The sequence below is a fragment of the Temnothorax americanus genome, unplaced genomic scaffold (genome assembly GCF_048541705.1).
Source record: "Temnothorax americanus isolate GAGA-0224 unplaced genomic scaffold, ASM4854170v1 Scaffold30, whole genome shotgun sequence".
Lineage (NCBI taxonomy): Eukaryota > Metazoa > Arthropoda > Insecta > Hymenoptera > Formicidae > Temnothorax > Temnothorax americanus.
This window is the reverse complement of record NW_027509443.1, coordinates 105,630-132,709: the sequence shown is the minus strand read 5'-3', so window position 1 is coordinate 132,709 and position 27,080 is coordinate 105,630. Positions and strand designations below refer to the sequence as shown.

General features: G+C 36.2%; 1 protein-coding gene across 3 annotated transcripts in view; it reads left to right on the top strand.

Moving 5' to 3' along the window:
* LOC143900826 (phospholipid phosphatase 1) overlaps positions 1–26,379 on the top strand; it is a 29,992-nt gene extending 3,613 nt beyond the window's left edge. The window contains exons 1-6 of one of the 3 annotated variants that reach the window (XM_077412568.1): positions 1,392–2,039; positions 7,255–7,417; positions 19,582–19,736; positions 20,311–20,531; positions 21,246–21,366; positions 21,930–26,379. In XM_077412568.1, coding sequence (XP_077268694.1) covers positions 7,354–7,417; positions 19,582–19,736; positions 20,311–20,531; positions 21,246–21,366; positions 21,930–22,310 — 942 coding nt within the window. In that variant the 5' untranslated portion in view covers positions 1,392–2,039; positions 7,255–7,353 and the 3' untranslated portion in view covers positions 22,311–26,379. Of the gene's footprint in view, positions 1–1,391; positions 2,040–7,254; positions 7,418–16,511; positions 16,762–19,581; positions 19,737–20,310; positions 20,532–21,245; positions 21,367–21,929 lie in introns of those variants that run through there. The other 2 variants (XM_077412567.1, XM_077412566.1) reach the window with 2 other exon arrangements.
* Positions 26,380–27,080: the final 701 nt, after the last annotated feature.

The following is a 27,080-nucleotide window of genomic DNA, read 5'->3' as shown; positions in this document are numbered from 1 at the left end:
GATCAATTCTGAGTTGGTAAACAATTTAAAACGTAAAATAGTTTGTTTGAGATTCCTAACAAATGAGGTAGAAGCACTCCTGTAGAATTACAAGATACTTTCCCAATTTTCTGTGTTTGCACATTAATCAATATAAAATAATAATCTTCTATCTTATATACAAACGACATCGAGAAATATCTATTGATAATGTGCTTGAAATTTTACTTGAGTCAACTATATCATTAGTCTCAGGTTTGATAAAGTGTAAGGTATAATATGTAACATTTGCAACAAAAGCGAAAAAATCTACGAAGAAAGATAGCTTGTTGGGTCTTGTTGTATCGCTCTGCTTGCCAGAAATAGTAAATTAGAAGAAACTGGATTTTGCTGACTTTTTCAACTTAATTCATATACCTATTTGACACATGAATGCACCGCTATAATTTATTTTGTTAGAAATGAATTATCCGATTGATGGGAGAGCAAATGAAATCGGACAGCTTACGTTGTCTCTGTATAGAGAGTAAATCAGATTCAATTATTAAATCGATTGCGATTGTGCAACTATGCGTGCTTATATAATATACCAGATTATGTGACGATGTACTTATTTCGATGTAAAAGATCAGCGCTAACTATAAATATTAAATTACTAACTACATTACAACTGACTTATAATAATTAAATTATTATATAAGAATTATACTATATATGTATAAGAATTTTCGGTATTTTTGATTACTTTAAATATCAAAACAATATTTTCTTCTACATCCGTCTGTTTTTATATTGTGCCGTATGTTGAAAATAGACTTGCATATTGTATTAAAAACACGCACATTGCATTAATAAAAACAAGTAAAAATATATTTACAAATATTGCTTAATATGACATTTTATGTCGGCTTTATTTAAACTATAATTATTGTTAAATCTAATTATTACATACTAGATTTAAAAAACAAATAAACGCAGAATTAATTATTGTATATAAGTCTAGTAATGAATAACAATTACAATTTATGTTTTTATTCACAATATAAAAGGCCTCAAAAGGAATTAAAGTATAATAAAAAGTTAGAAATTCTAAGTATATTTTTTATACACAAGGAGGTCTCTCATATTTTATATTAAATTTTATTTATATAATTTATTACAATATATTTCCTATTACTAAATATTGAATCTGATAAACTATATATGTATACGCGAGCTAAATTAACGTCACATCGCGCGAACTCGATACATTTATAAATCCATCAAACAAGCAAGAATTAATTCTTCCTTTCGTCTCCGCAACATAAAGACCCCGAAAAGGTCGAATGAGGGCAGAGAGCACATCTGCACACGATGCGACGCGGCGCATTTTCGGATCCGACCGACTCGAACCTCGTTCACCCTGGGGTCCGACGATCCGAGAGGGGGCCGGAGGATACGAAGGGCCCCCCGATAGAGAGAGGGTCTTACTCGCACAATGCGCGACGCAACCGTAAACCGTGAGCAGAGCGAGAACACGCGGGAGAATCCGTTCGGCAGCCGCGACAACGGTACGACAAACCACGTTGGTGGTGATGACGGCGATGGTGGTGGTTGGCGATGGTAGTGGGGAAGCAGGGTGGGTAGAGAGAACATTTAATTTGAGCTTGCGAGGAAGTAGTTGATTGGAGATGCGAGGTACGGCTCATTGGCGGGCGAGCAGTTGCAGCTTGACCGTCGGTCTCGTTAGACCTTCCGGAAGATCCCCTCGCTGAGATCGCGACCCGCCGCGATCCTGATTTCGCGATCGATTGCGCGGACGCACGTGTGCATATTTTTTTTTGTGTGCAAAACTATTTTTTTTTTTTTTTTAAAGCCCTTTTACGAGTTTCGGCGATGAGCTTGACCGACTCCGATCGGCCTTGCTGTCGCGCTCAAATTCGCAAGTTCCACGTTTATCGAGCAGCCCAGGTGAGAAGCGACAATCAAGTTCGCTCCGACGAGCGAGCTGTGGTCAGTCCAGTCGACAACGATGCGCGATGATAAGTTCTAGATCTTGGGATTGAGCGCAGCTCACGCAGGTACTCCTTCGCGTTATCGCTGAGAATAGTCGATGATAATTTGTCGTGCGCTTAGTGCGCCTCGTGACCTGTAACATTTCGTTCCAAACTTAGCTCTGGGTTGGATTCTATGTGGGACGTGTGTACACATCTCTTGTGTACGGTCTACCTGTTTCAACAGCTCAATGAAAACGTTGACAGGTTTGGAGGGGGAGGGGTAGTGCAAAATACGTACCTCTACCGACTTATTGTCGTAAAATCTAATTTCGAAAGCGATATATTTCAAGAAGATCAGATTAACAAAAAATAACGAGCATTTCTCATAGTCGCGTCCTAATTCTCTTATATTTTTTATAATATATTTTCAGTTTATTTTTTTTACGGAGTTTAGAGTTACGTGTCAAAAAATTAGAAGAGAAGGAAACGCGACGTGCCCGTAAAAAAATGTAAGAGATGAACGTAATGTACATACAATTATGGTAAATATGCAAATTTAGTATTGTTTATCTCGCCCTCTAGCACGCCCATGTACCACGTTTATATACATAATTCAGCTTCATGCGTAACTAATTAACATAATACGGCTCGAATTTTTCATTTGCCAGCTATTATATAATTAAAATATCTCTGTCTGGCGCGATTGTCATATATATCTTTCTTCTTTCTTTTTTTATTTCACGTTGTTGCAACATGCAACGGCAGTTTTGTTGCCGGTATTTCACCGAACATTGAACCGACAAATCGACCGTAAACATACTTTATTTAACGGTGAAAACGGATATTCTCGATAACGAAAAAGTATATCGGCATATATCTAAAAATTACAGCTTTTGGAAAAGATAGCTAACCGTAATGATTATTACGCTTGCTGCGTCGAAAAATTACGAATGCGGCCGAACGTAAATATTCATTTTTTTTCCTAGCAACGACTGTAGTCGGAATGTGCATGCACTATATTCGATGCATCGAATAATGGTGCCGATAGCACCTGTATGTTTGCACATTAAGTTGTAGAGATAATTCCATTTATCAATAGATAGAAAACGCATTATCTGTCGTATCTCGGATAATTTTTACCTCGTAATATCCGACGCAGTAGTTATTACATAATTTATCAAACTATACCACAGTTTATTAATATTAATACGTATACACGCGTGACGCGTTAAAAGGCTAATGAAAACTTTTCCAATTTATAAACTTTTGAATCAGATTGTGGGAACTGTCGTTCGCTGATCTGCCGAAATTGATTGCGCTATTGTGCAGCAATATCGCTTTCAAGACAGATTTAACTATCTGTTGAATTCTTTACTGCCGTCGGCGCACATGAGAGAATCTACAAAATGTTTCTTACAAATACTTCGCACCCAATTAATTGCAATCAAAGTTCATTCGTTTATTCGATACTTTAATAATCAGCTTCTTGACGATAAATAAAATAATTAATTTTTTTGTAATATGTAATCGTACACATAAAAAAAGAAGTGTCAAATCAACACTGATATATGCTTGTATATATATGCAATATATAATCTTGAAATGAGATTATATTGCGTTAAACGAAGAAAACTTTGAATAAAGTCATTTATATTAAAAATTTACATAGTTAAACGAAGTTTTATATAGTTCAATAAAAAAGAAGTTAAAATCAAAAGTTGAAATTTTTATAAAAAGATTATATATTCTTGCGTACATACAAGTATATCAGTGTTGATTTGATACTTCTTTTTTTTTCTGTGTACAGGTTCTTTTATAATTATCTTGCTATATTTATTAAAATTCGGACGGAAGATAAATTCAGAAGGAAAACCGATCGAAGATTGATCTGAAGATCGTATTGCAACTGCATTTTGCGTTTTTATTTTTTAATTTTAATTTAATTTAATTTAATTTTTAAGGTTTAAAATTAGAATTGAGGTTAAAAAGAAAGATATCGCGCTCTGAATTTTTTATTCAGAAAACGGAGAAGATTTCGTGCATAGGTCGTATTTTATCGGTGAGCAACGTTCGCGCGAGATTGGAATTGTGCAAATATATATACGGCGGACGGTAAAAAGATTAAAATTTATCATGGGAAAGGGGGAATAACGACACCCGCGAGCCACGAATTGACGCGATTAATGAAAAATGATGCGCAGAAAGTCGCAGAAACGCGTACGCAACGTTTGGCCCCCTCGCGTTATACGCGAAACCCCTTGATGTTGTCCAACGGGGCCCCGCGGTCGTTTTCCCCTTAATTATTTCATATAGTGGATGACCGAGTTGGACGCGCTGCGCGCACCTAGTCCCCCTCCGCGAAACGCGGATGTATATTATCGCGTTTTAGAGCACAAGTGTCGTTAATCGATGCACCGCAATCTACGACGACGTCCGATTAATCGCCGGATTTTCCGCTCGGAACACGCTCGATTATTATTACCTCTATTTTACGATGGACGAAAGATTGCATCCTGGATTTACAGCAAAAGTTCGAGTTGTATAAAGTATAAGGATATATTTACGGTAAAATTCGAATGCGATGGAAAAGCCAGCTAAAAGTTATACGTTTTCGCTATATGTGCATTGTATTTCAGCAACATTGAACAGAATAGAGAGAAGCATTCATTTAAATTAAAAAAAAAAGGAAAAAAACTTTTTTTTAAATTAAAATTTTGATTAAGATTTGAAAAATTGAATAGTCGTAATATATTACAAAATTTTTAAATTAATTTTAAATTGACCTTAATGTTAGAAATTGTATTTAAGCATTACAATACATTATAAGATAATTGAGGTTCAAAATTCAAGAAAGCTTATATTACGCTCTGGATTTTTCATTAAAAACGGAGAATTTCAAGATTTCGTGCAAACTTTATGAGATGTCTTGTATATTAAGGATGTATAAGCAAACATGTACAATTTCCGATGAGTAAAATTAATCAAATCATACCGATATGCTGGCACAGCTAGGAACTCAGATCGACCCGGCTGAACAGATTGTCGATGTCTTGTTTTGTTGGTAAAAAAAAAAACCATGAAGAGTCACTTGGGGTAGAAGCACCTGATCTCATCAGAGGCCGTGGGTGGCTGTGCGAACAATCCAAACCGCTAAGAATCCTTTGTCAAATAGGACGAAGGAATTTTTGGCAATGAATAGAGACAAACTGAGAATTGGAATTGACCTCACAAGATCTTCAAGGCTCAAACTCGAACTTACTGAGCAAAAGAATTGCCGCGATTATGCGGGACAGAAGGTGAGGACAGCCTCTAATACACATTTTATGTCCTATATTTTTTATGTCCACTGTCCTGCATTAGCCCATAAAAGATACGGATCCTGGGACTGTATGTTGCTTGAAACTAAGGGTCCAAGAAAAGGTGAGCAGTCTCGTAAGTCCGGTGCATACCATTGGGCCGAAACTGACTTAAATTCATAAACCAGCGGGGAGTCACAGAGGGATTTCTTTAAATCCAGGTGACATTAGGGTTTGACTTAGCCCCATCCGCTATTGTTAGTCAAAGCATATTCACAACCTATTGTTTTTTTGTTTTTTTTTTTTTCATCGGAAGTACACGACAAATCCATTCGAATTCATGAACGATGTTTTGCCAAGAAGTAGAAAACACGGGTTGAAGTGATTTAGATGAGTTGCACGTATATACCACGACCGGAGTAGGCCGTGAAAGAAAGCCGTAGATCCAACAGGTGGTCGAAATAATTTCTTTGCGACGTTGGTGGCAGGAAATTTAAGGGCAATGTTTCTGTTCTTTGAGAACGATAGTGATTCACGTGCGTAACGACTGCATTTTCGTCTTTGTCCCGCTCGTGTCCCGCTACAAAGTACCTTATTTGTATACGCGACTGTTTCTCAAGATTTAGAAGAGAGATAAATATATATACCATTCAACCTACGCACTTATTTTATTTTCACAAGCATGCTAAAGTATATCTACTTCAATAATTTTGATCGGTATTCAAAAGTAACTTGGTATATATATTTATTGCTCTGGCCGTTTCATATAAAATGAACAATTGTGAATATAAATCTTCTTTTCCTCTCATTTTGAGAACGAACAACATTATTCTTTCAAGTTTTATAGTATAATTTAAGGTATATTATACTATTAAAATAGTATATGTGTGAATAATATGTGAATAATATGTGTGAATAAAATATATTATGCTGTTTGAAATACTATTAAAATACGTTCAAAATTTTAGATTTTTTCAAAAACTCCGAAGTTTTCTCACGCTGGTATAATCGTGCGAAAATTGATATCCATGTTAATGTAAGTAAAGCCATCGTTTCGTGATATCGCATTAGAACATTTAGATATAACAAAGCTTAATGTTTGGGGGCGACAAGTATGCCAAGGGCGGCTAGAAGCCGTTAAAAGGTTGGTTCCTGTTGGACGTTCAAGCAGCCTGATAGAATTTCCAACATCTGCGATCTGTTAACCGCTGTTATATTAGCGACAAAAACATTATATATATATATTTCCCAATATCGTTTAACGATTTTTAATACGCAAGCCACGATAAAGAAAATTATTGCGCTGCTCTCGTTAGCGATAACACCGATTTAGCGATAATACGGTCAACGAAACGAGTTGCTTTATGTTTTCCGACGAAGCGTAATTCGATTAAGTTGTGTTGTCGAAACGATCCGTTGACAGGGGATCACTTTACGAAAAACGCACCGCCACGTAAAAAAAAAAAAAAAAAAAATAATTCGCTTGCATCTCGCGCGACTGCAGCTTGCGGTGGAAAACCGAGGCGACTGGTATATCGCGGATCGGCATTCGGCATGTAGCAACACTCATGTATCATGTTATTCAATCCGTCGACACACGTACGCGTCATCGGCGTCATTAACAAAACTCACCCCGTCTTTTGGACTTCGATATGAAGTCACATAAGCGTGACTTCAGCGGGTAATAGTTTACTCGATGTATTATAAATTGTAATCAAGCCGGCCGATCAATTTGATCATCTAGAAATCTAGATAGTGCACCGAGAGTAAGGAAATTCGAGATTATAGGATTACATAATGCTATTATCTATTATATAATAAAATATAATATAAAGCATGATATTTCGGAAGAGAATGCGCGCGCTGTTAACTAATCTGTGTATTACTGCGTCTTACGTTTCGTATTTTTCATATATCTCTGGCAGTGTTTAAACCTGTGTCAATATTAACACAAGTAACGTGTGTCAATCTTTCAACAAATTCTTTCCTTCCTTTTTTTTCAGAGATCCACAGAGCAGTTGACGAGGTGCAGCACTGTAACGTTGGCGGAGGAAACCGTGGAGGACATCAACAACATAACGGCGTCCCGCACCGAAAAGATCATGAGTGTTTGCAGAAAAACGTTACGCTGGATATACATGGTGGATCTGGCCCTGGCGTTGGGAAGTAAGTCCCGGATTTTTATCGTATTTGATCTCTGATCTCTGCGATTTAAGCACTACTCCATTTTCAGAATTTCGATATAATCAATTCCCCTCTGCAGCTTACTCGTTTTTAAAGCGTTCAATAATTCTCGATAAGAATTTCGAAAAGAGTTCTTAAGTGCAAAAGATAGGGATCCGAAAAGATGGATAACTAAAAATATTATAATTTAAATCGATATTCTGATTGAAAAAAAGTCGTGAGATCAATTTCCAAATAACGGAAACATAGAGTTGGCGTCCCGTTTTCTTTAAATTGTTTTTTGCTTTTAACCTCAGTTCTTCTCGAACTGTGTTGGGCTACTTTAGAACTCTTTGGAAATGAATCAGAACTACCTAATTAATAATTATATTACAATATAATAATAAAATTTTGAAAATGGGATATTAATTTCACAGAGGTACAAATTCGATATAACGAAAGATAATAATTACTTTTCTCGCATTTATGTCGATCTATATATTATTTTATTCTTTGGCTTATCCTTGTTCGTCTTGATATCCAATAAAATTCGTTATCTAACAAAAATTACGATGAAAGAGGAAAAAGTCATCGCAAGAGAAATTGTGTATTATCTACGCAGCAATTTTACAAATATTCAAGTCGAGTTTATTTGCTGTCTTCCGCGTGGAAGAAACTAATTTATTTTTTTTTGGGGGGGGGGCAAAAGCTTTTAATCGTTCCTTCTCAGTATTTCATTAATTAAGAAATTTGCGATTAAAGATTGCGGAAATAATCATTTTGTCATGTAATTCCCGTAAATTGAATTTTGAAGTTTCATTTATTGTGCGTTCCCGCCGTGAATGTAATTTTACGCGTTTGCACCGAAATTCCATAAAGTGAGCTCGATGATTATCCGCAATACCTATATGTATTTGACAATTTTCAGATTTTGATACACTCATCGGCTTCGCTATATGAATCCATAGCATGGTTGGATTTCTCTTCAGAAAAGACTCGCGCTATCGTTGCCCTTTTATCAGACATATATCCTTCTCACGGATAGGGAATTTCAAATTGAATTTTGCGGTTACTTCCTCGATGCAAGTCATACTGCCTACTCCGTCTCTGATAGCCAATTTGACGAATCTAGTATTTAAAGCCCATTTCGCTAATTGAGCGCGGCATGGCTTTTATTAGCCCCCATATAAATATTCGTGACCGGCGAATGTGCATGTCTTTACGCCCGCGACGGGAGGAAGTGTTAGCTTGTTAACTGGCGCGTCTGGCGTTATTGCATTAGCAAGCAAACCGTGAATAGTCGGAAGTACATGCCGCGCATTCTTCCTGAACAGTTAAAAGCGCGAAACTTCGCGGAAACTGGCGCGCTGTTATGGTTAATTTAATCGCGAGCATTGCATTCTCGCTGACAACTATCTCGTTTATAAAATTGTGATCTAACTTTCTTCTCGATTGAAAAAACACATCAAGAGATATATTTATATAATTTATAAACGAGGAGAAGAGTCATAATAGGGAAGTTGAATAAAATGTAAGTAATATAATCTTATTATTGTTTTATATTTTCCACAATTTTTTGGACTATACTCGTTTCGGCACTTTATAATTTATAATGCTTTTATAAAAAATGAAGAATTTTTAGATCTATTTTTCTTCTATTATTTATTACACTTGACGATTTTTTTGTTATAGGATAACTAAATTGAAAATTTATAATTGATACTTTTAATAATTTAATAATTTTATGTATCGATAAAAAGAGAGGTGAAGCTTTTGCATCTACCGAGATTTAACTTTAGATTCTCGGTCACTTCTAATCAATCGTTATTCGATACGTCAGACGAATCACAGACGCAGAATAGAAACGCGAGAATCGAATTCTGACCGAGGTGGCTTGTCTCTCTCTTTTTTTTTCTCTTCGTTTTTTTTTCTCCTGTCGCTTATGCGGTACGAGTGCAGTCTTTTGCATGGGAGCGCATTCGCCGAGGGTGAAACCACGCGTGTAATGAAGCCTGACAGGGAAACCACGAACTGTGTAATGCAATATTACGGACGAGTGTTTGACTAGAATTTTTACGGGTGTGCCGCTTTGTGTAATGCAATATATTACGGGCGGGTGTTTAATTAGAATTTTTACGAGCGTGTCGCTTTAAATATCCCTGTGCATCTGTCGCGTAATGATGGCAATGAGCTGCGCGATCTCGCGTTCTAAGCACCGTATACGTGCCGACAATACAAGCGTATACGAATGTTATTTAATGAGCCAAGTCTCTCTTATATGTAGAAAGAATATCCAAGATAACGAACGTGATAAGACTAATATTCATTTCGAACGAGTTATAATCAAATTAGTTGACTATCTTGCGATGCATTTACTGAGATTTATCTTTACGTATATAAGAAACTAAAATATACTTATCTTGATAAGATATGTCACCGTGACTGACGAGATGTTGATGCAAAAAGACGGCGAAAAGTAAAAAAAAAAACAATAAAATTTACAATTAAATAAATTTCCTTTTCACGCATGCATATCTATAGTGAATTATTTTAAATTAGATTTATTCGATCTTAAAATGATTCTAATTTGACACACAAGAGTCATGTCCATGTATAATTAAGTAAAAATTAAATAAGTTAATTTTAGATTAATGTTATTCCCGGTGATGGGAGGAAGGGAGGGATGACTGAACTTCTTTATCCTCTTCTTCTATCCGCGTGCCGACTTAATCACATGCATGTCTCGTGGATGAACTCTGCGCAGATTTTCGCAAGAGAAAGAACGGAAAAGAGGAAGAAGGAGAAAAATATGTATCCCGAAGTATGAAACGGGGCTTTAACCTCTTAAACGATTACGACGCAGCCATGTATGTCACACTGGTGGGTGTTGTGTTCTCCCCCGCAACGTTTGTGGCTTACAGATGTGTGCCACTCTCATCGCCCGTTCCTCTCCGGCTCGCACATATGCAGCGAGCGTGACACGCACGGTTGGTCAGGCACGGATTAAGGAGAACTCAAGGCTAATTTGAGTTTAGGGATCGTCCTAGGGGCGTAAATGCCGTAAATGTGCCCGCGCACACGTACGACGCCGGACCATGCACGTGGAAGTTAAAACGTTGTCCGGTCAATCTTTTTGATCGGACGAAACCGATGCTGGATCGTGCGATTTAACGGTCGTACGTATAAGCACACAAGATCCGCGAAATGGAAAATTATGTAACGAGCTACTGAATTATAATTTTTTGAATATAAACTGAGAAAAGAGTGATCTCTCCGATAAAATGTGTTAAAAAATATGATTACAAAATAAAGTGTAATAAATATAATAAAATAATATTCATGGAGTATATAAGATGCATACTTATAATTATTAGAATAGCGAAATATGATAATATTGGTTTTGCTAGATAATAAAAAAATCAATAAGAAATGTTGGTACTTCGATGATTTCAAAGCCACAGCTCAGCATATATATTAATACATATTACATATAATTATATTAATACATATACATAATATTTTTTTTATATTATGATTAAATTTTTAGAAAAACATTTTCAACGGTGTTAAGGCATTTCACTGTTTCCCGGTTTACATAGCTGCACGCTGAAATGCATTAGGAATGAATCACGATACATGTTGCAATTCTCTACTCGTCTACTCATTTTTCCCTCCGCCGCGATGAGATATCCCTCGTCGCGAAAGTGTGACAAAGGGCACTTAATTTCCGTAATTTGCTCGTCTCGTTCATCTCTATATGTATATATGATAGCAATAGTCACTCAGCACGAAAGATCAAGGCTGCCACGAATCCGGAGGTGCATCACAAAGAAAAAACAAGGGTGATATTTAATATGTTGTTAGGTGATATTTAATAAGGGTGATATTTAATATGATAGTTTGTTTGCTTCTACATCGAAGATGATTCATTCACTGTGAGCAAATTTAATGAGTTTTATCTGTCATATAAAAATGAGAAAAAAGATGACACGCACACATTTTACACGTATCAACAGAGAATATATTCGGATTGTTCAAGTGTGACTGTTTCGGCGATTTAGTAATCGATAAGGTTCTTTTTTAACGCAAAGAGAAATACGCGCGTGAAACATAATGTGATTTATTCCAATTTCGCAGAATTTATTTCGATGAATTTTAATTATTCATATAGTGACGCAGAATATTTTCCGTGACTTGATAAGATGAGTCAGGCCAAATTTACATAAGATAAATAGGAAAGTCGTCAATTTCAGTATGCGTAGTGCTTCGTTAAATTGTTAAATTAACTCTGACAATTTTGAGTCCATTATCACGTCATCAACGTCACGATGGAATTTAAGCGCGTTTATTCTCGATTCTTTAGATTTTACCAATATCTAAACAAAATGTTATATAATTGACGCTGTGATATTGCTTTATGTTATACGATAATATTATAACAAAAAGTTATATTAAAATTGTATATTAAATTATATGTATTTTTAATAAAATAATCGATAAAAATTTGCCTTGATTTACGCGAGAATTACAAGACTTGGCACTGCTTTTTCATTTACATTTTATTTCCATTCGATTTTATGTTTACAACGAATATGTTTACGGATGATATAGGCATACCAATTAGTATTCTATTATTAATTTTTGTTGTTCAGTTGATGCTGACTGTTACTGCGCAACTTTTGTTTTATCTTACTGCGCAACTGTTGTTTTGTCTTACGCATAACTTTATTTTATAATATACATACAGTGTAAATTGTAAAATATTCTAAACTAAAATGAGATTTAGACGTTTATAACTCTACATTATTCTCGCGTAGTTGTTTAAACATAATTACTCGCGTGGGGTGCATTACATCCTAACATTATATCTCAATTTTCATTGTTCTCTTTGATGATTTACAATCATATAAAGGTTGATAATGTTTTATATATCTTCTGGATAAAGATAAGCTTAAAAATTCTTCTTTAATTGAAAAACAATTTGTGCATTTAATAAAAAAAAATTTTTACTCTGTAAACTTAGTAGATTCCTATAAGACTGGAGTGTATTTTATACTCCATGCGAGTATAAGGGTTAATTACATCTTAATTCATTTATAAAATTATTTATGAAAAATTTATGGCTTTGAAGTCTAATTATACTTGTGAGGTTGTACTTTTTATTTATTCTAGAATCAAAGATAAAATGCGTAAAAAGGAAATGTTTATCCAAGAACTAAATAAAATGATATATATCAAATTCATCCTTAAGTAATTAAAATCTCCGAGAAAGATTCTGCGAAACACGAATAAATTTTTTCCTTTAAATTATACAAAGATAGACATATGATTTAACTATTGGTTAGTTTACCAATAGGTTGGAACAACCGACCCTAAATGAAATTATTCATGCACGTAATCATCAATCACTTTGTTAGCACTTGTCGAAGTATGAAACACTCACGATTATTTATACGTGATTAAATACATGTGTTAACATGTGACTACCACACGAAGTAACACTCATCGGTACAAATTCGCGACATGTTGCGATTTCTTTCATTCTTTGACGGCAAGTTGATAAGAAATTCTGCATAAAGCGAATAAAATTGCTATTTTTTTTTAAATATATAAATTCAAAATATATAATCTCTACAATGAGAATTTACGATTTAATGGAATAATATGAGAATATTAACTTAATAGTCGCCTTAAAAAAAAATGGAACCGATGTTATAGACGTGTAAAAAAATTAGTCATTTTCAAGGTAATAAACGATGCAACGATATTATGTTGTATTTAATGTCACATTATGTAGAAAGAAACGGCATATATTTTATATTATTTATATTGATAATATACAAGCCGTAAAATGTTTTTATAAGTCGCGCTTTGGAGCGTCACGATCGTTCGTGTCACTCGTTTTTTTTTTTCTTTTTTTTTTTACGTAAGCGAAAATCGTAATTATCACGTGGTACTCGGCGTGTGAGGTAGCGCATTATTTTTTTTACGCCTTGCGCGACTAATTGGATTATACGCCAAACGTGCGCGTTTTATCTAACGACAAAAAAGGTTACGAGCGACACGTGGCGGGCGCACTCACGCTTGACGGAGCCAAAACTTATAAAGGTTTCCACGTGGAAAACGTACTCCAAACCTACAGATAAATCGCCGTTTTTTTTTAAGCATTATGAAGATTTCTGAGTAATTTGGTTAAAGAGAGACTTTAAAATTTTTTGGAGGATTATATTATCAGTCTCGTCGTTTATCTCTTTTTACGTGTTTACGACTAAAGTTTAAATTTACAAATATTTAAAAAAAACCACAGACTATTAAGAATTTGTATTTGTACAACATATAATCATTACATCATTTTTCAAAGCAAAGTTTGAATAAACTTAAATTACTATAATATAGTGAACAGCGTATCTACTCGTTGTATCGATGTAACTTATCAAATTACATTGCATATGTGTAAATACATACGTGCGTTGTATGAGGCTGCCTAAGAAATCTAAATAATTTGATCAGTAATCTTGAGACCTTTCAAAGTTCTAGTGGAATTCTGAAGACTTCAGAATAATAATTAAATTATTTAAATTTATTAGATTTATATGCACAAATACACACATATAACATTGGCTAAAAACATTTTGTGTTCCAATATTATCTCTGTTTAGTGATATCTTCGCAAAAGCGAATTTTACATCTGCTTTGCATTCTTTACTCCAGTTCACTCAAGTCTTTACTGTGATCTTTGTTCTCTTATATGCTATGTATTATGTATATAAACTATTGTACGAAAAAGAGAGAGCGCGAGTTTATGTAATTTACCTACGATAAGTTATCTATTGCACAATGTCATTGAGTTGTCACTTTGCTAATCATATATCACTAGAAAATCCTGTTCGCAATCTAAAGTAACCACAATGGAAATCCCTTTGCGGTATAGGACATGCGGTACGGAAACAACAGCATTAGAATGAATAATCTGACATATACCTCCTTGTGTTTTTTTTTTATTGACAAATTTCCTATTCGAATGCATCATAGTTGTGATACGAGGCTTCCGTATGTCGTTCGTACTAAATTTTAATGGGAAATCTACCTTTTGTATTTTTACGATGTCTGCATAGAGCATTCCATACACTTTATATCAGGTACTGTCTTTTTCGAATTTATAAATTTTACAATTGCAACAAATGCGAACAGCGAATCGATAGACGCATTATACACCGTCAACGGTTTAATAAAATTACAGATGCGTATATGCGTTGACGCGTATATTGCATAATTTACTTGTAGAATTATCATTCAGATAATTGACTAAACCATGTTGTTCGCTTCACCGAACGACTGCGTTATTAATATTATTCGCGTAACCCTACCCACCGAGCCAATTTTCCTGAGTATCTAATATTTATGACCGGATACATTGAAATTTGACTAAATTTGGTTTCTCTAGCGTGTAATATACACAGCCTAATATTGTAGAAATACGAGATGCATAATATACAACCTTGGTTAAATTATTAGGCACCCTTACAATCATTATGCTGTACTGAATTTAATATCAGGGAAGATTTCTATTGTTTAAAAGTTGTTTACTGGAGCGTTTATTAATTATTATTATAAATGTTAATTTTTTTATTTCTTTCAAAAATAGATAAATGCTATTTTGAAAAAACTTTATTTTAATAAAGTGCTTAATAATTTTGGTTGTATATATCCTAATTCGGGAAAATTTTTTTTACATATAATTATATATAAAATATGTCCGTATATGTTTTCTTTCTCTCGTATAATCTCCTCGTTCGTACAGACAAGAAAAGTAATGAAAAAAAAATTATAGAAAACAATTAAAAGAATAATTTTTGCGTTGTTTCTTTACAAAAAAAAACAATGTTTAAAGAAATAAAAAAATTGCCTATATATAATCATACATATATGTAATAATTATATATGTATAATATAAGAATATATAATTTAATTGCAATTTTATTTGTTGTAAAAAATAATGCAAAAGATTATTTTTCTTATAATATATATGACGAGCGAACAGAGATTATACAAGAGAGAGAAAACGTATGCGAACATATTTTATATATATCTATACATAATTATATATAAAAAAATTTTTCCCGGCAATATGCAAATATGAGATGTATTTCTTATACTAGGATATATATTATACGCGAGATTAGACCTATAGTATCCTAAATAAAAATACATTGCGTATAATATACAAGTCCTAATATAGAAATTGAATCTCCTCGAGGAGAATTACATTATAAAATTTTTAAACATTTTACCGTATTTTACACACTAAATGGTTTATATTTATTTAAATTTTATAATAAAATATATATATACTACCCGAGAATATCTTACTTGAGAAAGAATTCGATTTGAAATGTATTCTTCAGAAAATTTCTCGCTAAAATTAAGGTTGCGAGTTCTCTGCTCTGTTTTGCTCGTAAATCGAATTCGCATACATATCGATAAGTGATATACACTGTTAAATTCGTAGTGTCAAATTATATTCCATTTGAGTCATTTTTAACCATTCTTATATATATATATATATATATATATATATATATATAAGTCGCCATTCCTGTTCAAAATATTTCGTTAATTTAAGTAAACTGCAGTGGAGTTAAAATTTAAAATAATATCTTACTGTTTTGTGTCAAAATAAAAAATTTTGACACGCATGGTAGTTAAAAATAACAAAATGTTATTTAACTTAAGGTTCAAGATCAATAAAAGGTTTAAGTTAAATAATATTTTTATTCTGTTATTAATTTAAGGTTTAATAACAAAATGTTACTTAAATTAAGGTTATTGGTTTAAATTTCATTTTTTAATATTTAACAGTATATATATATATATATGATGCATAACGGACGAGTATACATACATAACACGAATTATAGATCCGAATCAATCTTTTGTCTCTTTTCCCGCCACTTTTTCCCACTGCTCCGAAAGGAGGAAATTGTTTTCTCGTGTGCAGGCGATTGGAATGTGATCTCGCGCGTATCTCGATTGCGCACGCGCGCTAAATCACATTGACGACAACGTGACGTGCGACATGCGAGGATGCGAGCGCCTCGGTATGGTCAGAACCGTTCGCGTGACGGACGAGCGAACGAGCAGTAACGTCGCGGTGTCGTCGAAAGGACGTTTCCTTCCTGCCGCGGGGGATGCGCGATCGTCCGCTCGTCGGAGAACGATGCACCGTCACGTGGAAAATCCTTCTGTCGCGAAGGAAGAAAAAGGACAGATAGAGAGAACCGTCGAGAGACGAAGGATGACGCCGCGTCTGCTGATCAAGTGGTCTCGTCGCAATCACTTTGCCGTTGGTGCGTACGAGGCGGGGAAAAAAAACGTAGAATTTTCAATATACGTATACGTGAGAGATAAAACGCTCGGCATATATACCGCGCGCGCGTTATCTGATTACAAATTCATTCGATCGTGCTGCAATCGCGACTTGGCTCGGGACGCATTCCAAAATGTATTCGACAGTACACATATACACATAACGTGAGCTATATGTTAGATTTTCAGCGCTATATATCGCTGTATGTACGCTTCGGAACGCGTCGCATTCAATCTTGCGCGCTAATTCCGGATTCCGGAAGATGCGAGCTTCATGTTCGCGACTGACGTGGACGAAACGCAGAGAATGGTCCGTCTTCTCAGTTAACTTTTATCGATAAAAGCGCGCTTTTATCTATGAAATGCTGTAGTATATGTAATGTATGAAGTATATGAACGTATGAGGTATGCGTGAACGTATACGTAACTAATGGCATCTCCAGAAATAAAAGCGCGTTTTTATCGATAAAAGTTAACTGAGAATACGGGCCAAAATGTTTTCGCCGATCTGCGGAAAGCATCGGCGGCATATCGGCTTCGCGTTCCGGCTCATTTGCGCGCTCCAACCTGCGGCTCCGAAAATCTTATTTATCTTTACGCAACTCGTCGGAATTTAGACGACTCATTCATATAGTGACTACTCATCTCTAGACACAGATTGATTTATCAGAAGGACCGATGATTCTTATCAGAGAGGTCGTCAAACAACGGCTTTACCAACATACGCTGAAACGTTTCATCTGTCGGAAGCATTATACTTGAAGGGTATTAAAATGCGAGAAATATGGTAGGAAAAGCTTGGCAAATATTTTCTCCGTTATTATCTTTCTCGATTGGCGCTAAAAATCAATAAGGAAGTCGCCAATCTCTCGATTACGCGACATATATTCGGTCACGTATGCGATGATGATTCCTGTAAACACGTGCACGAGCTTTTGATTCACATATTAGACTTTGTATTAATCATATGACATGTACGAGGAAAGCAGGGGCGGCATAACACGCATACTTTTTAAAAAATGATAAATAGGAGTGTCAAGTGTCCGCGCCGAAATATCATTATGTGTGTGAAACCGTGTTGTTTTAATCTCTGCTATATTCTATCATACATAAAAATCTTTAGAAAAAAACTATTGTATATTTCAAATCTTAAGGAAAAAGCTATTGTACCTATTTTAAATTTTTGGAAAGAAGCTGTTGTATATTCTATCTACAAAAAGTATGATTGGCACCAAGTAGGAATAAATCTTTAGAAACAAACTGTTGTATGGTTTGAGAAAGAATAATAAAATATTTAATGCAAAAGAATTGGCATTGAGCATGAAAAATTGTGTTTATCAGGACATTTAATTCTTTCGTTATTATGCTTATTAAAATAACAGAATATTTTGTCCAAAAAATTTGCCAAAATATCCATGCGCGAACGTTTCATGTATGGAGAAAGAAGAAAAGCCGTCTCTCTCTATATATATATACATATATATACTGGTAGATTATCTTAAATCTACTTTGCACATATATATATTCACATTTTAAATCAAATTCGTTTTTCATTTAAACTTCACACATGCGCATGAATGCCATTCACGATCCCCAGCTTGGATCTTATTGTTAGTAATAACCTAATATTATTTCTATGCACGGAAAAAAAAAGATGTACCATATACATATACATATGCTTGTGGCAGCCCGTGACGTCGATGTTTAATTGAAGCAACTTTATTTTTTTTCCCGTGTGTGTGTCTTATATGTTACGGTCAAGTCCGAAACGCGGCATTCTTAGGATTAACTAGTCAATCTTGCGGAACGACCAAGCGTCTTGGTTAAAACAATTTTTATATAGGCTTGGAGTTGGATTAGTTTTTGTTTTATGCAGAGGATGGACTCCGCCGCGGTATTGTACTGTCTATACACACATTTCAGCAAATGACTATGAAGACTTTGACCAAGACGCTTGGTCGTTCAGCAGAATTGATTAATCAATCCTAGGAGTGCCCATGTTTCGAGCATAACATATATAGGGGTACACATATTTTATAACTTATTAAACTGCGCGTCAATTCTTTGTCGGACTTATAACACAGTTATTGTTGGAACATTTAAAAACTCCACCCTCCCCCTAATTAAGTCGCTTTCACTAGATCACTATTTTTTGTAATTAATAATAAGATAGGCTGAGGAAATTTCGTAAACTTTTAAAAAATGACTGAAAGATTCTGCCAATTCAAATACTCTTTCAATCAAACGATTTGAATTGGTATCTTTCATAGAATAACAATAAGTACCCAATGTATAACAAAAGTAGATTTCATCATTAAGTTATTCAGAATATATTAATCATTTTCTTCACATGCACAAAGTGCTGATTTAAGTATTGCAGGCGCCGAATAGCCTTAGCGTCATCTCTAACGGAAAAACGATCTTGCTGAATATTTGAAAATTTAGCTGGATACAGACCTGAAATAATATTTTTGGACTGTCAAAATAATTATGTAGGACGTTTAAGCTGGTTGCTAGAATGTCAAAACTTTTTGCTGCATCGTCATCAATGCTCGAGCGTCCTACATAATTATTTTGATGGTCCAACAAAATTATTTTCAAATCTGTATGTCTGTATCTAGCTAGATTTTTAGATACTTTTTGCAAAACCATTCTTTCGTGTATAAGGTCAATATTCTGACTTGCGATTAGGTTGTAAGTTTTTCTAAATATTAATTGTATCTCAGAGAGTTATAATCTCTCCTAAACGGAATAAATTGTTACCTGTCTATTCTGATTCGTGACTGTTTATTACATTTTAGTGGCCGTACTCCTGGCGATTCTGGAATTCAACGTGACACCATACCAGCAAATAGGCTTCTTCTGCAATGACCCGAAGATCTCGTTCAAATTCACAGGCGACACAATCTCCATGGCCCTATTGATAGGCTTCAGTATAAGCCTGCCTTTAGTAGTGGTAAGTATTCTTGTTTCTCGTATTTTTGCTCTCTATGCTAAACTGAAAAAACTATTATTGAAGCTCTGTATAAGTCACCTATTATACAAAAGATACTTGAAGCTGAATACGTTTTATGCAATGTTACTTCAACCAGATATTACGATATACATTTACATTTTCTTTATCATATGTAAATCATGTAAGTCATGTTGGAAATGTAAATTAGTCTCGATAAAATCGACGACTGTTATGTCGTATAATGTAATTCTTATTCTTTTCTAAAATGTTGCGCTGTGAACGCTCATAAATTTTGAATTTATTTCTTGTCTTGGAACTGAAAAGTTCCATGCAAGAATCCAGTAAGACCATTGAATTATTTATTAATAAGAAAACTAAAAGAAGATAGATGTATCTCCTATATATTTCAATAATCTCCACTCCGAAACGAGTGGCAGTATGCAAAAAACAAAAAAAAAACAACAATTTACTCTCTGACAGAGAAAAGGAGATCCATCTTTCTTTCTCGATTCAGCTCGGTTAAAACGAGTCAGCTCGAGAGTAATATTATAGGATTCTTTTTGGTCGATTTCAGATATGGATCGTGGAATACGTCTGTTATCCCGCCGACAGTTACGAGAGCGCGTCGTGTTACGGCACCCGGGGTAGACAGATCTGGCGTTGGTACGGCCACTACGGCGCGGGGATTACGACGCTCACGCTCGTCTGCGAGATCATGAAACTCCTGATCGGCGAGCCGCGGCCGCACTTTCTCGACACGTGCAAACCGCGCGAGGCGGACAACTGCACCGATGAGTAAGCACACCGACCCTCTTCTACCTGCTTCTTTCTTTGTCCCGTGGCGGCTGGCTTGCCATCTAGGCCGAATCTGGTCGTCCTTTATGTCGTCGGCGTGTAGGTAGCCTGATGGTGGACGCGAATGGTGGTGTTCGTGGGCATTGTATCCGCGACACGGGCTCCGGCAAAAAAATACGGAAAAATACGCATGCCAGGCACCTACGTATAAGACGCGATAATTGCGTAAGTCCTCAGCAATGCTGAGATTGCCGAGGAATATAACACGAGGAGCGGACTTATTATTCACGCTCTATCGCAAAATAAATCGACAGCTTTTTATCTTTTTTTTACTAGATGGATTTTTTTAAATATAAAATAGAGTGTAATACATTGTATAGTTAGTTAATCATAGAGAAGATAAATTTATCAATCGCGAGGAAGGTAAACTTGCTCGCTGCTACATGCGGTCGGTTACATAGAGTTCTATAACACGTTCAACGTACTTGTCGGATTATCCGATATTTGTTTATATGCCATTCAAAAATATCCTCGCAGTCAAATAAAGTATCCATTTGTCCATATATTATTAGTAAAATCGAGATGGAAGCTGCATCAGAATTTTGTTCGAAATATCACTCCGAATTTTCTAAAAACGTTTACCCTAAATATTATCCTAATCCGTGCCTAATCCGAGACAACGAAAATAATGACGTTTCCGAATTTTGTTTGTAGATACGTTAGTTCTTACACGTGCACGAATACCGAGTTCTCCAACTGGTTCGTCAGTGACTCCAGCAAATCCTTCCCCTCCGGTCACTCAGCTCTTTCCGTCTACACGAGCATCTTCTTGGTGGTAAGAATTTGAGAAAATTTTCTTTTAAAACGTAAAAACTTAACGAAAATCATTCTTTTATACCGTTAAAAAAATTGGGAAAGCAGAATGTCTCCAATTAATTTATCCGTATATAAAGCTCGGCTGCCGGTTGGCAATACAGAGAACTGCGGTGTCGGCGTCGAGTACTTCCGTCCGGTATCGATAGTCAGTATCTAAACGACGGAAAAGAATCCGCAAAAAAATCCATCGACGGCATATCGATTTTCATGGAACGGATGCGCGCGACGGATGGACGAATGCGAGAGAGCCGCGAAATGTCTCGAAAACGAACGTATATAACTCCGCTTCTTAAATAAGAAAGAAGGGAGAGAACACAAAAAAACAAAGCGCTCGGATTATAGAAGATATATTACGGATCGGTTTCTTCTCGCTTTTCTTTTCTCACCGCCGAATAAAAATATATTATTATAATGATACGAGAATAGAACCAGTCGTGCAGATAAATAATATTAATACGAGAGTTCCGTTTTTTTTTTCATCTTGTAAAAACGTCTTCGCTTTTTTGTCGCATCCGCGTACAGTGGTACCTGCAGAACCGTCTGCCGAACCGGACGTTGTTTCTGAAGCCGTGGCTGCAGTGCCTGATGGGCATGTGGGCCGTTACGTGCTCGATGACCCGAGTGGGCGACAACCGGCACCACTGGTGGGACGTTCTCGCCGGCGACGTTCTCGGGCTTCTGTTCGGCCTGTTCGTCGTGACGGTGCCGTGCGGGCACTTCTGCCTCGAGCGCACTGCCGCCGCCGTCGCGGCGACCCACGCCTTTAACGAGCCCCTGGAGAACGGCCAGATCGGCGGCTACGACGTGCGGCGCAAGCAGAGCGCCAAGAAGCTGCTCAATCCCGCCGTCGTCGACGTCTCGGAGGGCCGGGAGATGAAGGACGTCGCGACCTGGAGGGAATGAGCGCGACACATTCCGCACCTAGACGATAAGAGAGCGATTTCAAAAGGGGCGGGGAATATATGGAATCGCGTCATTCGTCTCGGAAATGATCGAATCACTCGTCCGTTCAAAAAATATAGGTATATTTTCGCTGTACCTGATTTTTTCTTAAGTAATAATAATAATAATAATAATAATAATAATATCAATTTTACCGAGTACAGTAGTCGTAACGTGTCGTACGTAAAGGAGCAGAAGCATAATAGAAAGTTGCACACTAACGAGCGAGGGCAATGATACCGCTTTTAAAGCTATGATACTAAAATTCCAAAAAAGGGTGCAAATTACAAACTTGCACATTGCTTCCTCATTATTACATCAGGATGAAGCTTTTATTTTATTTAATGTATAATTATTAATATTCATTTTTTTGGCTTCCTCATAGAGGAAGCCAAATTTTGCAGTTTTTTCCACCCCTATTTCATATATAAAAAATTTGGTTGATTAGACTAAACTTTATCAAGGTTCTATGTATGTACGAAATGTCTGTAACTCCAGAACTAATTAACCAAATCTTAATTAATTATATATGAAATAGGGGTAGAAAAAACTGAAAAATTTAATAGAATTAGATATAGATCGCTATATCAAATATTGAGAAAGCTATAGGATAAAACACGCTTTTCTAAAAAAAAAAATTCGAATAAAATCTATACCGGTCAACCGATTTTAATAAAATTTGAGGAGAACATACTTTCTATGATACTCTATCGATTAAAAAAAAATGCATCCCGATATCTAAAAAATTGTAGAAGTAGATGCGTGTACAAAAAATCCGTACACACACACATACATACATACTTCCGGACATTTTTTACTAATACGATTTCTCGACATTTTGGAACATTCTAAACCTATTTCCATCAAAATCTCGAAAAAAAATTTTTTCACCGTCACAAAGCTTCCTCTATGAGGAAGCAATATGAATGAACTTGAAGTTTTATACCTTCGGGCATATGAAGGTAAGACTTAAAAAACAAAGCAGAAATACTATAGGAAAAGATACTCTAATAATAGTATAATAATAACAAATTTTTTAACCCGGTGACGTCAATATAAAAATAAGTATTAACTTGTTTTGGCTCAATGCTTTTTAACCTTTAACACTCTCTTAGCTTAAATGATGTACATATATACAAAGTATGCATACACATATACGGGCGTAGATACGCACACGTATTTCTAAATACAGTCTGTACAGAAGAATTATACATAGATAGATAGAGGGGTAACGAAAACAAATAATAATAGAATATAATAAAGATAAATGTAGATATAAAGTAAGAAATAACACGAAATGATAATAAATAAAGTAAATACATCAGAACTGCAAATGAAAAATGATAGGTATATAGAGAAACAGCTGATTTAAAGAATGGGAGAGAGATGAGGACAAGCGAGTATCAGCTAGGAAGTAACGAATTACAATATTTCACCGCGGTGTGAGTAGGCGCGCATTTATGCAACAAACCCGGCTCCGTCGCGGCCATTGATAAATGAGCGATAACGGAATGAGACAGCGACAGAATGGCTCCGTACGATTGTATCGATGCTGGCAAATGGCCCTCGCGTTTCCCAAGAAATAAGGATTTCGGAGTAACGTCCTTTCCGAGGCGATTGATTCGATCAGGAGGGGAGGCAGGAATGTGTAACATGCGAGCTCCTAGTGGTGGTTTTCCTCGAAGCCGCGATCGAATGCCGGAACGCACGAGATTTATTTTCGTATTAACGTACAAATTGCTCAGCACGAAATAGTGAGTACGAACGTTTTACATTCCACTGGAAAAAAGAGGGGGGAAAAAAACAAGAAATGCACATATCAGAGTCACGGATGCATCGATCGCGAGAGGTTCTTCGCACATCGATGCAGGTGCGAAGCGTGACGAGCTTAGAGGGTCGGAAGAACGCTCGCCATCAGGCGATTCGCGCGGAACTGTCTATCACCGACTTGCACCGATCCGATATATAATGTAAGAAACTCGCGGGGCTTACAAGTATCGAGCCAATTCATCGCACGGGATGATAATCCAACGGGGGAGATAACTTAGTAATCGTCCACCCGAGATATTTAATCTCGCCCCCTCTCTCATGCCGACTTCTCTCTCTCTCTCTCTCTCTCTCTCTCTCTCTCTCTCTCTCTCTCTCTTTCTCTCTCTCTCTCTCCCTCTCTCTCTTCCTCTCTCTCTCTCTCTCTCTCTCTCTCTCTCTCTCTCTCTCTCTCTCTCTCTCTCTCTCTCTCTCTCTCTCTCTCTCTCTCTCTCTCTCTCGGCGTCTCAAATGCTCCGCTCGTTCTTATCAGTAATTTACACTTCCGCTCCCGCGGTTGATTACATTATTTAAGAACACCGTAGCTTTAACCTTCCGATGCACTTTGAACGCGGACGGAGCCCAAAACGAGGGCAAAGTCGCGCGTAATTTTTTATCACACGTATGTAAAATTTTGTAACGTGGTGAAAATTCAGTTGCTTAAATTTTTATGTCACGTAACGCACGATTTTTAAGCGAAATGAAAATTGAATAAAGTCAGGAAGATTGAGTCAGAGAATAATTGGAGCCGAGAGAATAATTGGAAAATAAGTCTCGTTGGGCGGAAATTATAATTTAGGTATTCGCGTAATATTTAATATTTTCGTAGGTACACATAAGAATTTTTGTATTCACATTCCATGCGTAGCTTTCAAGTGTACATACTTTTAATGTGTGTTTGCGAAAATATTTTTCTCTTTTTTTTTTTTTTTTAATTTATTTGCGCGCGAGTAAGAGATGGAGGAGTAACAGTGAGATTTATACATTATTACAAAAGGAGTGCCTTTATACGGATGCTCGGAAGGGGGCATGTATTATAAACAGTAGTATTATTTACAGTTACGTATAGTATAATTTTATTGTCTCGTTTTATCATCTTCAGACCTTAGAGGTGTACGTTAATACGTCGCTAATGGAACGTCTTTTTTTTTTTAATCGCGTACGGAATAAATTTTCACATCGGCCTTTTTAATCGGTGAAAAGTTATTAGATAAGAACGCATCCTTCGACGAGCCTCGTGCTTCAATACCGCAATGGTATTGAACAAACGTATATGCACGCAGAGAACACGAAGTGTTCGTCTGTCGAATTTATGGACCATAAATACAAGTAGTGTTTATATACCACGATGCAGCCACGCGGACGAATGATGGTAAGTTACGCGAAATTGAAGTGATTACGTCGTGCGCGCGAGTGCGCTTTAACGCTGCCGATTGTTATTCTTGCAACGTACGTCTTATACCGCCGTATAAGAAGCGTGATTTAATGCACCTGCTGATTTCCGCCACCGTCTGTAATCGCGGGTGCTGTACATATATCGTAGAGAATATCGTATTTTTAAAGAGAGCGAACGCGGCGCCAGTCGTAAGAGACTCCGGGATTGTAATTACTATATGTAATTTAATTAGCCTATATGCGCCGACCTTCCGCGCGATTGTGATACGTCTCGCGATCGTGTACGCACGTGCGCGTGTCGCTGTATATGTATGCTCTATACTTACTTTTTACTCAAGATTATTTTTTAAAGCTGTCAGTCCGAAGGCAGCGCTCTTTTTTATGGCCTCGCGATCATGAAACATCGGAATTTATATATATATATATATGTATATATTTCTCCGTAACTAAATCCGAGAGTGCTCGTAAGATTAAAACGAAAAAATGTTTTATATACATAGAAAGATAATAATATGTATTTTTACATTTTTTACATTTTTAAACTTCTAAATTCTTTCATAATTTTCATCCTGAGATCAATAATTTACTCCTTAGTGAATATTTGATGATTCAGAACTTACGCGTCGTTATGTTAAGATTTTTACATAAATTACATACATAAATTTAACACTGCGCGGACACCGTAGGCCTTTTAAGGCACGGTCGATTTTTCATTTATACGATTCCCACGGGAATGGAAAAAATGCAATAGTTCCGGCCTACGTAAGTGAAATCACTTTTTGAAACCTTAAGGACGATACATGAATTTTTATAGATTTTTTGTAACACAGGAACGCTTTCAAAAACCTTTTGGACTTAAAAGTCCCAGGGTGTCCAAGTGAGTGCTCCGAAAGCACGGTGTCCGCGCGCAGTGTTAAATAGATAATATATAAATTTTGTATATGGAATGGAAAAAAAGCGCTTTTTTTTTATCGCGCTATGCGCGGCTCGTGAAATGTATGATCCGGAGAATTCGTTCTGTTATCTTGATACTTTCCATATGTACAAAATAGTATATATAACTATTCGTCTGTCACAAGGGAATAAAATACAAGAGTTAAAAATAAAATGTTTCTTTCCCTCTCGATCGAATTCTCCCCTTGTTCAACCTTACACCGAATGAATGATCGCGCTCCCTTTGAAATCTCCCACGTTTCCTCCCTCGCCCTCGTTTTCCACCCTCGTGTCGTCAAATAAATCTTACAGGACAGCGATCGGTATCCTTCGGCATCGTCGGGAGAGCGGACTACTGGACCTGCCACCGCAGCCCGATGCTAAAACCGGGCCGTGCGAAAACGCTCTTATTCGGCAGCTTGCAGCGACATCGCCCTTAAATTTTTGATCGCCCAACGAATGCACTGAACAGAATATCACCGAAAGCTTCGATCTTAATTTTAACGACGGGCCCCAGTGATTTTGCCTCAGACGAGAGTTTGTCGCGCGGATGACTTTAGGATGTTCGACATTAATTTTAGTAAGCGAGCCACAAAT